This window comes from Fonsecaea monophora (assembly GCF_001642475.1).
Source record: "Fonsecaea monophora strain CBS 269.37 chromosome Unknown Scaff26, whole genome shotgun sequence".
In the NCBI taxonomy this organism is placed as follows: Eukaryota; Fungi; Ascomycota; class Eurotiomycetes; order Chaetothyriales; family Herpotrichiellaceae; genus Fonsecaea; species Fonsecaea monophora.
In genome coordinates this window covers 325,349-338,939 of record NW_019173957.1, presented here as the reverse complement: position 1 = coordinate 338,939, position 13,591 = coordinate 325,349, and the positions used below count along the sequence as shown (strand labels likewise).

Here is a 13,591-nt window from a genome sequence, read left to right as displayed (position 1 = left end):
TTTGTTGTTTTTTGATTGATTCAGTGTGACTGTTATTACACTTCGTGTATGTGACGGTTCGTGTGTAGCTCGTGTTTAGATGCGTAGTTTGTTTTTTGTGTGTTTTTGTGTGTTGTTGGTTTGTGTTTGTGTGTGTGTTTTTGTGTGTGGTTGTGTGTGTGTGTGTTTGTGTGTGTGTGTGTGTGTGTGTGTGTGTGTGTGTGTGTGTGTGCAAGAAATACATACTCTCTGTCTGTGTACGGTTTGTTTACCATAATCATAGCCAGGAAAGAAGTACTTTCTCTCTCTCTCTCTTCCCCCCTCCTCGAAGCCCCCTACATAAGCCCCCCGCGGCGCAGCCAGCTGCTCGCTTTCGTCCCTGACTGAGAGCCCAGAAGTAATCCAAAAAAGAGGACAGTCCCGTCGAAAAATGACTGTCCCAGACAGATCCGAGAGAGAAATAACAGCAAACAGCAAACTACAAAAAAATATGTTCATCATATCGTGACATGGAGAAAAATAGCCCTCGCCTTGCAAAATGGCCAGATGCGTCTCCGGGTATCCAAACTTTTCCAACCCCATTCATTCCCACATTCCCTTCCGCTTTGTCCTGCTTGCGGCTGTCCCTGCTCTGTTTCCCTGTTTCCCCCAATTTCCATCCCTTCATTTCCGGCCGTTACATGTCGATCGGGCGGATGACCGCTGGCTGGTTGACTTCTGGCTTCTAGCCCCCCTGCCTTCCTAACTTTCACCGGCATATGTGGACAGCCCTATTCCTGTTCTGCTCGCGAACAGTATCGGTATGTCGTGTAGCAACATCGTGCCATTCTCCGGGAGTGTTGACCAGCCTTGTCGAGCCACCACAGATCGCTTTCCTCCTTAATTTTGCTCGGGTATATCCTCTGACCCAAGCCCCCTTCTGGCCTGCTATGGCCTAAAATAGTTCGACCGATCCAAGATCAATGTTGAAGCAGTGTTTCCAACATCATCACAGCTATGTTGTGAAATAAATAAAGAAGCAACAAGCGCAGACTCAAAACATATAGGCAAACCCAGAGATTTCTATCTCATGAGGTCTCCCTTAGGAGTTGTTTTCACCGTGTACATGCACAAGCTAGCCAGATAGACATCAACCTTAGCGCAGGAGTCGACGACGAGGAAGCATATATACACGGCCTCCATCCTTCTTTCAGGTGGATCGTCAAAAAGGACTGGATTCTGGGTGTTAATCTTGGAACAACTCAGCCGAAGACCGTCGGCTCGAGCAGACCTGGTTTAACCTCGCCCAGAACGTTTCTGCTGTGTAATTTGCCGCGTCGGATTTTCGACCCAGTAGCGTCATACCTTGGATACACGCCTCTGCTTGGTCGTAGAGACCCTGGTAGTCTGTGTGCGCATGAATCCATTTGTAATTCGGGTTCGCAGGATTATCCCAACCCAGCAGCCAGGTGATGAAAACTTTGCAAGCGCTCCCCATTGCGCGGACAAGAATGTCTGTCCAGGGCTCGGTGAGAATGGCGCTGCCGTTGCAAACAAAGTGGAATTCCGAGTTGTCACGCACAGACGGTTTGTGTTCGGACAGCGATGCCTTTGCAATTTTTGCGATTGCGCAAGCATTATCATGCCGCAGCTCTGTGATCAGGTGGCAGGTAGTTCGTAGCCTACGTTGAGGCTCCATCGTCTTCTCTTCACGGTCGATCTGAGCGATCGTATCTGCCAGCAGCAGGCATCCGTAGTGCCAGTGCCCGTCTAAAATGACGTACCATGATTGTACATGCGGTTCGAGGGAGTTGTGTTGGCCGACACAGTCGTTCATGAACGGGCCGTATGTTGTATTCCACTGTTTGTAGACCTCGAGAGCCTCCTGGATGCACTTTTCGAGTTCCTGAGGTGAGGTCCTACGGAATGCCAACGTCTGTAGCTGCGCCACTTTGCGAAACATGAGGACTTTGACCGGGATCGCTTCCTGAAGCACCAGAGCCGCCTCATCAAACTTGCAGGGCCACCGTGGCTGTGTTTTTCGGGGGCCTGCCCACTTGAAGTTCAGGAGGTAGTCTCCCCACAGAGCGCGTTTATCGTGGTCGGGGCTTTTATGGAAGGAGAAATACTCCTCGTGATCGTCATGACAGTCGCCTCCAAAGTCGTCATTATCTTCCCGAATCATGGCGCAGTCCTCATCCGGAATCACCAATGGACGTCTGCTAATAGCTGATGAAGTCGTATCGCACATGACGCCGAGCCAAAACAGGAGGTTGAACGTCTGGTGGTCCTTGAGGGCGAGAGCGCCCATAGATCCATGCCCGCAGTCACCGTTCGCTTTCGATCGCAGCCTCCGGTAGCGCTCAATCTTGCGCCTCCACGAGAATAAGTTTCGAACTGCCGTTTCGAGATAGATGGGTGGGGACGCCAGTGCCTCGAGATCGCTTGCGTAAAAGGGATTCCACTCTTCGTTGACTATTGTGCCCATGGCAGGATCTGCGCATTGCGTGAAAGGTTCATAAAGGGAGGAGTTCTCCGAGCCTCGACGGCTGTTTGTCGAAGAGTCTGCCGGTGAAGTCTGCGTGTCTGGTTTTCCGTCGATCGGTCTCTGGGTAAGGGCGAAGATCATATACGCAAGGATCACCTTGAAAGAGTCGATTTCGGAGCTGGACTGGATGGCGGTTTTCGCCTCGTGCCAGAGGGTCTTTTGGATAATTCGTTCGCATTCACTAGACAGCATCGGCTCGTTGGACTGTCCTGATCGCGAGAACAAGCCCGTCATGTGGGTTTGGCATGCCTTCATTTGCGACATGCCTTCCTTGCTTTTCCAGAACGAATTATGGGAGCCGTGGGACCACTGGCTGGCAAACGCCATGATAGCAGCATTAAGAGCCTTCGTCGCGGCACGGTTCTCCATGGCGGACAACTCGCGTCCCCTCAAAAGTGAGAAGGCGGAATCCAGACGCGAGACGCGCGAGAAGATTCGGTTGTCGCCCAGACGAAGTGCGGCTTCTTCGGCTGTCGAGGCAGGGCTGGCGTATGGTATGAGGTCTTGAAGCTCAGTCTCGTACGGACAATTCTTCTCCGTCACCCAACACGACAAGGAGTTCTCAAAGCTATCATGGTAGATGCGTAGTAAGCCACTTGCAATCATCGACTTCATTGCTGCATCGGCGAAATGAAGTTGACGAGTCGACAGAGGAGCTGTGGTTTGCCGAATGCCATTTGATGAAAGCGCCGAGCCATTCGGTGGTGCCTTCGGTCGCGTGCTTTCGGGCGAACCCTGATCAGTCGAGGTCGAGTAGCGATAATCGTGGGTGTTTCTCGTACGTTTGTTGCGTGGTTGCAATGAATCAGATTGGGCAGCTTCGTCTTCGCAGCTAGTCTCGGAACTGAAAGAAGTCAGACTCGGAGACGACTCGTTCTTGGAAGTTGTATTGCTGGAGTAGTTAGAGTTGGAAGCAGGTGAGGTAGACGACGAGTCGTGACGAATGAGCCCCAGGCCATTCCATCGATCGTGGGTTGCGTTTTCTCCTGAAGAGGAGTGATTCGAGAGGGGAGCATCGCTGACAACAGGCAGTACGGGGGCCGCCGTGCCATTTGGCATTGGAGCAATCGAAGGTGCATTTAGGCTACGGTGCAGATCTCCAGGGTAAAGCAACCCAGACACCGCCGAACCTTTCGTGAAGTCGAAGTTCCTAACATAAGTTGAATCGTAGGGCTCAGTAATCCCACTCTGAGTAGTGTTGTTGAAGGTCTGGGAGTTTGGCGCGAGTGGTGGATAGCTAATGGCATCCGCAAAAGATGAATAGCCGTTAGAATATGTAGTTTGAGGGTTGATCTCTGGCAATGTTGCCGGTTTGGTAATGCATTCGGGAAGACCGGTCGATTCCAACTTTCTCTTCACGCCTTTTGGCAAACCTTGAAGAGGAAGCGTTCGGAGCCAGTCGAATGTACATGTCTTGCTCGTTCTTGCACAGTTTGAGCAGGCTTCACATGTCGATGCAGACGGGTCGAGTTGATCGTTCTCACGAAATGGGAAATTGACCACTCTCAAGGCGCCCGCGTCGCATGCTCTTCTGCTCTTGCGGCACTGATCACATGCTTGGTACTGTCGGCGTGAAGTTTTGGAGTACCCCGAACCGGTTGAGGTGCCAGCATGAACTGCACGATCGGAGACGACTGTAGCCATAGGGAATGACGATCAAGGTTATGGCGAGAAAGAAACATAGTCTGTGTCGTCGGTGGAAGATGGGGAGAGGATTAAACGGCGAGGTTCAGTTGTCGCATCGCAAGAAGCGGAGTTGCACAGATCGGGACCAGAGGCCAGAGCCAACTCTTTCTCCACCAACAGCCCACAGCTCGATGACCACCACAGCTCAGCAGACGCAAGGATGCGAACTTGTTGCGTTGTAGGTGGGCACGGTGTGACCTGGGGAAGGACGGCAGGGCGAATGGCGAGCCGCAATCCGCTTCAGACCGCCACTAGCTCTTGGGAATTACGAAAGGTGGAACGCTCCGGAGGTCTCAGAGCAGGGCGGGATTTCTCGATGAGGATTTGTGCTTTCTGGCTGTGTGACCTTGGGTAGGGATTTGATGAGCTGGAGGCGACGAGGATGGAGAAAAGGATGGCTCAAGGCGGAAAGCGGGGGCTTTGGGAGGAGGTCGAAAGCTCGAGAAATCGGTTTTTCCGGGTGTCTTGGGATGCGTCCAAGCCATGATTCTGATGGATGACATGGGCTCGGGTGGGCTGAGATGGTGCCTGGCCAGCTTGTTGTGGTATAGTGACATGCAATAATCATCAAGGTTATTGCCCATTAGTTGGTCGACTAATGAGCGGAACACAAGCCCTGTTCAGCCTGCGACGGCCCCAGGGCTCCGCATTGCCCCCCCCGAATCACTCTTGACTTGACAACTGCCACGGCTCTTGTCTCGGTAGGTTTCTCCATATTAATCTGCCCATCAATCCTGAGGGGGAATGGGTATATGGTAAGTGGCTAGTCTCTGATGGGTACAGTAAGGAGTACTGACTCTTCTTGGACAGATTACTTGCAGAGAGCTCAACGGGGTGCCCTCAGCCGACCGACCGATGTCCAACTGACCTCCTTGTTTTGGGCGCCACCACAGTCCCCCGACAGCAAAAGCAATATCCATGGCAAACTTCCTGCGAATCCTAACTACTAGCTCATGGGAGTTACCGAGTTGTGGGGGAGGGTCCGGAAACCCTTTTAGTCGTAACTCTCTACGGGCGAACAAATGAGCCTGCCCTCAGCTACCTACCTAGGCCTACCACTGAGTGGCACCCAGGTGCCCTAAACCTGCTCCCCCTGTCCTCCTGCGGTCCGCCTAATCCAGGATGAGAGAATAACTTGCCTCGCTGCGGGACAGTTGATGTTTGGCCTGTCAATAGTGGAAGGCGTCAACTGGCCCCCACGACAAGGGCTTTACCTAGTTCATGGGGAAATGCTGTCAAAGAGTGCCTCATCCTGCACAATGCCACAAGAGGAGACGGATCAGCCGAGACCGAGACAGGAACCATTGTTTACAGCCGCCTGGGAAGGAATAAGTACCCCAGAAAAGGGCAAAAGAGCCAGGTCGACAGGTCAGATAGCGACCTCGATCCCAAGTCCAAGGATGAGGATTGCGAATGAGACTGTCAATACCACCCTACCGTAGCAACCCAGTCCCTTTTCAAAGATTCCAGGCCTTGCATCTCCCACTCATCCGGGGCCTGACTTTGTGCATGAGCCTGCAATTCTTGCCTCGCGGTAAGCCCTTTGGGGTAGGGGGGCACTTCTCCTGGTTGGTTCCCACTGAAAATTACCTACCGACAAGAGGATGAAAGAGGCCAATCGTCTTGACATGTCCAGAGTACTCCGCAAACAGTGCAGCTGAGGTGCTAATGACGAGTGATCGTCACTTAGGGTGATTCTAACGGGATGGTGCACTCATTCGCTGGGACGCCCGTGGGCCATTACGAGTACCAGCCTCGCCATCTTCTCAGATGCAGGCCTTTTCACACGACAGAAGTCGAGGCTACATGGTTGTATAGGGGCCTTCATTGGCTGTGAGATGCTCCGGATGTCACTCCCCGCTGTAGCGACACCTGGCGACACCCCCTGATGGCCCATTATGCCTGCAAGCAGCCACCACACTCCCAAAGATAGGAGCATCTATCTCTCTCTCAAGGACAAATTTCACATGCCAGTTGTCAGGGCCATCCTGCAGTCAGCTGTCCTGGACTCGCTGTATCCGGCCCGTCCTAGCAGACGTTTTGATTCTCGGCAGTGGTTACCCCTTGGCAGACGAAGCTCATCTTGCGTTGATACCATGACTTGCAATCTCTGGCGCTCCAGCTGTGCTCTCCTGTAGATTCATGCTTGTGGCTCAGGCCACTATGCGGAGCCAACCGCAGCGTGAAAGAGTAGACTTACTGACCCGACTTCCTACCCTGTTTCACGATCTCCTCAGAAACCACCTCTGGAAATCCATCGAACAAGTCCAAATACTAGTTTCAAAGGCTGTCTTTGCAGTGTATGTCGAGCCTACCCTGACAAACGACGATGGTCTGACCGTGTTCTTCCGTGGGCATTGCAGGATGTGAGATGAAGACAGGACAAGCCATTTGTTCTGTCAATATCAATGCATTCACACAAAGAAACCCAACAAAGAGGTCAGAAGCACAGACGAGGGCGGTGGGAGAGATCTCATTTCGTCGAGCACTATTCTCAGCTGGCTCAGAATTAGCTGACGCTCACGAGGTTGAAGATTCAGCCAGAGCTTATGAAGCAGCTGTCCGGCGACGACGTATTGCATAAGTAAATAGGCGTTGCCCTTCTCTTCGTACACGGGGTGGTGAGATTTTGGTTGACGAAGACCATATTGAGTCCTCCTTGGATACAAATCCCTGTCTGTGGGCCATATTCGACGACAATATAATCCCCGATTCGAGCAACTTTGGAAGATCGGTCCACAAGTACAGAAGTAGCACTTTCTATGTCTGAAGTGCTAGGAAGGGGGAAAGTCGCAAAAGTATGGTAGTGCTGGAGGTTTCCACATCGACATTTATTGACCAAGTGTCTCATAGACGCACTATGGCGATGAGTGGTTCATGACGACCCGGTGTCTAGCCACGGCCTATGTTTGATTCGTCAGTAAAAATGCAGATATACTGAAATGGGAGTAACAAGACAAGAGGCTCGTCCACTAGTAATGGTCAAGACGATCTTGGCATGTTCACTTTGATGGGGCATGGTGAATGTCATCCCGTGGCGATGTCTACTCCTTACATCAGGTAACATGAGAGCACTGCCCTTGCTTCTCCTTGGTTTCGCCTTTCTAGGACTCAGCTCCAAATAACCACCACTGTGTCGACACATTCCAAGATCCGTATTTCTACCTCGTCCGATGGATTCACATGGACACCAATCCCATCTTGGCTGGTAGATTTTTTTTATATGGTCTTTTTCAGCACATCAGGGTCGTCCATTTGACGTCAGTGTCTGGATGAGAAGTGTCGACAGAGGGGGGTGATCTAGTAGAGGAATACCGTTGTCACCAAAATTACCTCCTTCGTGTTGGTAATCCTTGCTGCGTAATCTGAGGGAAGCAATGAGAATAGGTCAACTTCTGGATCGCTGTACCCATCTCAAGGACCTCTCTTGAAGCGGTACTTTTTTACATACCAACAGAGACTTCCAAAAATCAGTCTTAAGAGGAATGAAGATAGAAAGAATAGCCTGACAAAGGAGGACCTGAATACTTGAAGAAAGTGAATAAAATGACTGCGCCATGGTTACTTGTCCTTCCGGCGAATCGTCTGGGCACCGAAAATGGGCTGAGCACGACTTTCGTTGACAGATTCTCGCCAGAGTTCTGCGAAGGACATTCACAGCGACATTAATGACGGTCGAAAAAGATCACAGTTGACGAGGTAAGTTTTATACTGTCATACTGATGCGAGTACGGGTGCGCGTGCTCTCGGATTAATAGTAATTCCGGTTCCCGAAAACATCTTGTCGCAGTCGTTTGAATTTCCGGTGCTCGCAAGTGAACAAACGAACATCCCGCCTAGAACCCCTTCCCCAGAGCTCTGCCAGGCGCACTCGAGTGCTCTGATGCAAGTATCCTACACGTACTTTGCCCAAGTTACGGGTTAACCGAACAGAACTGCGCGCCTCTTGATTGATCGTCCGAGGAGGAAGAGTTGATCTCCGACAGAAAAATGTACAACCCGCCTTACCAAGGTTAGTCCGCGCAATTGTCTGTCGCACAAACAAATACTGACATGTGGACAGCATCGGGGCAATATGGCGCGCCGGGAGACTATACAGCTTTCCCCGGTGCACCACCTGGAATGGGTAAATCGCCCTCGAGTCCCCAGAACAAGCGTGGCTAGAGTACTGACCATTTTGTGCGCAGGTCCTCCTCCTGGTATGGCAGCCCCAGGCATGGGTGCTCCCCCTGGAATTCAGCAGCAAGAGGCTCACCAACCAGTCAGACCTGGCTCCTTCCCGCCTACCTTTCAACCCCCTCCCAATATGCCAAATATCAACTTCTCCGCACCCGTGATTCGCCTGGGAACCTCTGGTCCCTCCAAGCCCGACACCCCCGGTGGTCGTGAGGATCGGGAAAGAGGCGGACGGAGACCTGGCCTAGGCGCGGGACAGGGCTCGGATTTCCGTGGAGAGAGAGACCGGATCACCCAGATCCAGCCACCAACGAAGGAAGAGATCATCAAGACAATCTACGTCGGCGGCATCACCGAAGGGGCTGGAGGAGATGAAGGTATCGAACGGATATTGAACTCGGCAGGAAGTCTACGGAGATGGGTCCGAGCCACGGATGCCGACGGCAAGCCTTGCAAGTTTGGTTTTGCAGAGTACGAAGACCCCGAAAGTCTCAGTACTGCCATAGAAGTACTAAGGGATATTGAGGTTCCCGTCAAACGGCAGATTCCAGCTGAGGTGAAGGACAACGAGGATGTCGAGGTTGAGATGTCAAAGTTGGTGGTACGTAACGCGAAGGCACAATTGGAGAGCTGTTGTACTAACGGGAATGCAGATTGTCGCCGATGAAAACTCACGAAGCTACATCGAACAGTGGCAAGAATCCCAAGGTGGGAGGGATACGGAGCAAGTGGAAATGCGACTTGATCATGCTCGCAGTGCCCTGGACGCCGTCCTCAAAGATCTTTGCAATCCCACAGTTCAAGCACAGAAGGACGAAATGTCGAGTATTGACCGAGAGGGCGACGTCAGCATGACGGATGGAGCAAATGCAGAGAATGCGACCGGAGATGTGGTCACCATTCCCATTGCCATTGATGATGAATTATCCGACATTCCAGCAGAAATGCGTGAGACCGTGGCAAAGGAAATCGCAGCATTCCGAGATCGGAGCAACCGCCGTGACCTGGAGCGCATGAAACGCGAAGAAGAGATCGAACAACAGGAACGGAATCGCATGATGAACGGTGATCGTTTCAACCGTCTCGCATCCCCACCTCCTTCAGCGCCTGTAGGACCGGCTGGCACAAACGGTATCCCGATTGGTCCGAGAGGAGCACCTGCTGGGCCAAAGGGCTTTGGTGTGCAAATACCAAGAGAATATCAGAAAGGTGTTGTGTTTAATGGAACAACAATTAGCGGCGCCTCTGCATTTGAAGACGACGATACTGATGCTAGCGATGAAGAGCTCGAAAGACGACGCAAGGAGAGAAGAGATGCAGAACTTGAGAAACAATTCCTGGATCAGGAGCGTCGGTGGTTGAACAGGGAGAGATCACGGACGGAAGCCGTGGAACGCGTAAAGAAACGCGAAAAGGACGACGCTGGTCGCCTGGAGGAGGAAAAGGAAGCAATGCGCAAACGATTACACGACTGGAACGACGACACCGAGGCTTCTCGTAGAACCGAGGAGTACTATGCTGACCGAAGCATGTGGATCCGGAACCGAGCAAGCTTTCGCCAGCGTGAGATGGCAAACGACGAGGCAGATCGTGCAGCCGAACAGCGAGAGCGGGCCCGCGAATTACATCAACGTGAGCGGGTGGATGCCATGGCAGACGATTTCCTCAGTCGACAGGAACGAGAAATGCTCAACAGAGAACAGGATAGACAAGAGGAGGACCGCGCCCAGCCTTCGCGCCGTGAACCTGCCCGCTTCAAGCTATCTCTGGGGGCTGCAGCGCAGAAAGCAGCAGCGCAAAGTGCGTCCCAGGTATCGAAACGCACCGTTGCAGACGTGGAGGGTCTTCTCGAGGACGAAGAGGAGGAATCCAAGGCTGGCACGCGCAGAACGCTCATACCTATCGAATACGACGCCTCGACCACTGCCGGCATGTCAGAAGAAGAGCGCGCCCAAGCGGCTCGCCAGCTCGCAGCTGATATCCCTAATGATAAGGACGGGCTGTGGACATGGGATGTCAAGTGGGAGTTTGTGGACGAGAGTATCATTGAAGAGCGCCTGAAACCTTTCGTGGAGAAGAAGATCGTGGAGTATCTCGGTGTGCAAGAACAAATGCTGGTGGACGTGGTCGTCGATGCTCTCAGATCCAGGGGGAAGCCGCAAGACTTGGTCGGAGAACTGGAGGGGGTAAGTGCTCTGTGACTTTCATGTGCTCATTGGAGATAACTGACTCGGCGACAGGCTCTGGATGAAGAAGCCGAAGTGCTTGTCCGCAAGCTCTGGCGAATGCTCATCTTCTTCTCGGAATCCGAGAAAAGAGGTCTCGCTGCCTAGTTTGGCGCAGACGGACGAATAGATGCACCAAAGCGCTCAATATGACCACCAGCAATGGCTCGCCAAATCGTCAGGTCACAACATTCGGTCACGGCGCCCGTTCAGCAATGGATTGTTAGTGGTTCACTGATGCAGATGGGTGACAGCCATTCTGCCGCCGTCTGTCCTTGTGCCAGGATTGAAAGCAGGGCGTAGGATATCTGCCTCAACGCCACCGTTATGAGACTGACGCTCCTATGAATGCGGTACTGCTCCCGATATTCGAACGAAGATCAAGAACGTGTCTTTTTTCAGCAGACGATTGACTATCAATCCTCTCTCTCAATCGACCAGCCACCTTGATTTCCCCCGATATCGCTATGAGCGATGTGGTCCCGACCGCAAGGAAAATGAATCCATGTAGAACCATAATTCTTGTCAAGCCAAGTTAACTGTACTATATTACCATGGTGTGATGTGTGTCTCGATGCCACAAGTCACACAGTTCACGAGAAAACAGGGATCTTTGGGGGACTCTTGTGTTCTTTAGATGCTTGGAAGTGATTCCCTCATCATTCTACTGGGTTGGTTGGTTGATTGATTGATTTGTTGGCAATACTCTCGTCTGGCCTGCCTATATCTACCCCCTTTTTCGTACTCTCCCGGGTTCGTTTCTAGTCTTCCACTAGCATCCCTCCTTGACCCCCGTTGTTTAGCGTCTCAGTCGTCGGCATCGTCGTCGCCCCATCCGCCCAACTCCCTCCCTACATCGCCGACATTCGGCCACCCCAGCCCGCCATCGCTAGCATCTAAGCCGCTGCGCCTGACCATCTCGGGCCCACAGAACTCGACGCACCGCGCGGCCGCGACCTTGACCCCGCGGACGACGTCCTTGACGCGCCTCATCCGGGGCGTTTCGTCGTCGGCGCCGCGCGCGCCCAGCACCCTCCCCAGGCCGCGGACGTGCCAGAGGCTCGGGCCCCGCAGGCCTTGGCACGTGATACAGGTGAACGCGACCAGCTCCGTCTCCAGCGGCGTCAGGGTCGAGAAGTCGCCCAGGTACAGGCCGTAGACGATGGCGATCTCGTGGATGCCGACCTGTGCGCGGTGCGGGCCGAAAGTCGAAAAGATCCGCGGCCACAGCGTCCCGTAGATCGAGGTGATGGCCTTGACGCCCTGCGCGTGCAGCGATGGGAGCGTCAGGTTCGACCTGTACCACTTACACAGAGCCCGGAATTCCGGGACGGTGGTTAGCACTTCCACGTTGAATGCTAGTCCGGAGCAAGGGAATAGAAGAGAAGGGAAAGGAATGGCAGGAAACCTATGACTCGGAGGGATTGATGAGGCCAACGCACCACTGCTCCAGCTCCAACTCGCCGCGTTCTGCCTCTCCCTTCCCCTCGGTCTGCCGCTGCGCGAGGGGTATTAACGCCGAGAGGACCTGCGGCGCCCCGATCAGGACGATCTGTTTGAGGAGCACGTCGCGCAGTCTGTCGGAGAGGCGGGACTGCGCTTCCGGCGTCGAGAAGGCCGTCTCGTGCGCGGTGACGTGCGTCCAGAAGTCGGCGAGGAGTTGGGGTCGTGGCGAGACCGTGAGGACGGTGGCCTGGATGATGTCGCGCATTAGAGAGAATTCCTTTTTGGGAGGGGAGTGGGGTGGAATAGAGGTGTTGGGATGGAGGAATCCCCCCCCCCCCCCCTCTCTCTCTCTCGCCAGCATAAGGACAGGGTTGAGGTATCACGCTCTCGCTCGGGATGTCGAATCAACATGACCTCTGTCTCTCCCCTCCTATCTCTTTCTTTTCTTTCTTGTTTTCCTTCCTCCTGAATCGCCCTCCCTCTAATCTCTCCTCTCGAGTGGACGGGTTAAACTCACAATAATGATATACCAGCTCTCATCCCCCACCTCTTCGAGCAACGACTCCTTGACGTCCCTGCACAATTCATCCCATTGTTCCTTTGTCGGGGACGATGGGGTCGACATGTTTTCTTTCCTATGTATTGGGTTTGGTAGTTTCGGAAAGTCCTGAGCCTTATTGATAAGTTTGTTGGTAGCAGATGCGGAGATGGAATGAAGAGCCGGCTTTTTATAAAAAAAAGTTTGGCAAATTATTATCCCCGAGGACGGAGGAGAGGATTTCTTTTAATACAGAAAATAAATCCTGCGGATCTTACTGCTCTTCTGCTGGGTCACTCGAACAAATCAAACCTTGCGCAAAGCTTGATAATTCTTCTTCTATCTGCTCGGTCCTTATTATATCTACACCTCTCAATACGAGTCTCACTCAGTTGAATTCGATGACCAGAAAAAGGGCCGGAAATCGGAGGATTGGCGTAAGCTCTGGCCTCCTAACATCCGCAAGAGAACGAAGGTGATCAGATTCTCTGCTCATGTCTCTGAAAACTCCGAGCGAGGTTCTTCGTCATTGTTGCATTGTCCAATGACTGAGCCGGCAAGTTTCGCGCCTTTGGGGATGTCGATGCGCCTCAATCAGGCCCAAGGATGCCATTCTAGCGACGTGCACCTTGCCGCTTTGTCCGAAGCCCTCGATCCTACCAATAGAGCAGCGACGATGTTCAGCGCTAGGTTCGTCCCGCATTTGGCGTCTACTAGCACCAATTCCCTGGCATCGAACACCATATTAGCAGTCACGCAGTCAGCTCGACGACAGGAGAGACGAAAGCATTTTTCTGCTTGAAGGGCATACCCGATCGGAGATGATGCATGGTTGGTTCTTTATTCTAGGCTGCAGATAGCCGCTATATATACGTATGATTGTGGTGAATCGGTAACAACACCGTCCTGTCTGCCGGTGGATTGTCCCACCTCTCAAACACGAGAACAGCAGGCTTCAGAGAGGCAACTGCCGGTTGCGGATACTCGCGCGGTGGTCTTTGTTAAGACGAAACA

General features: G+C 52.8%; 3 protein-coding genes across 3 annotated transcripts; 1 reads left to right on the top strand and 2 right to left on the bottom strand.

The window, feature by feature from the left end:
* Positions 1-1,204: 1,204 nt before the first annotated feature.
* AYO21_04633 (hypothetical protein) lies at positions 1,205-4,150 on the bottom strand (the record flags this gene model as incomplete). Its single annotated transcript, XM_022654605.1, has 1 exon — positions 1,205-4,150. One exon carries the CDS (start codon positions 4,148-4,150, stop codon positions 1,205-1,207), a length of 2,946 nt encoding a protein of 981 aa, XP_022513205.1.
* Positions 4,151-8,182: 4,032 nt separating this feature from the next.
* Positions 8,183-10,701, top strand: AYO21_04632 (hypothetical protein; the record flags this gene model as incomplete). The annotated part of the gene is made up of 5 exons (XM_022654604.1): positions 8,183-8,204; positions 8,256-8,318; positions 8,380-8,969; positions 9,022-10,554; positions 10,609-10,701. The coding sequence occupies 5 exons, from the start codon at positions 8,183-8,185 to the stop codon at positions 10,699-10,701; spliced, it is 2,301 nt and encodes a 766-aa protein (XP_022513204.1).
* A 699-nt stretch (positions 10,702-11,400) lies between these two features.
* Positions 11,401-12,664, bottom strand: AYO21_04631 (hypothetical protein; the record flags this gene model as incomplete). Its single annotated transcript, XM_022654603.1, has 3 exons — positions 11,401-11,890; positions 12,036-12,286; positions 12,557-12,664. The coding sequence occupies 3 exons, from the start codon at positions 12,662-12,664 to the stop codon at positions 11,401-11,403; spliced, it is 849 nt and encodes a 282-aa protein (XP_022513203.1).
* Positions 12,665-13,591: the final 927 nt, after the last annotated feature.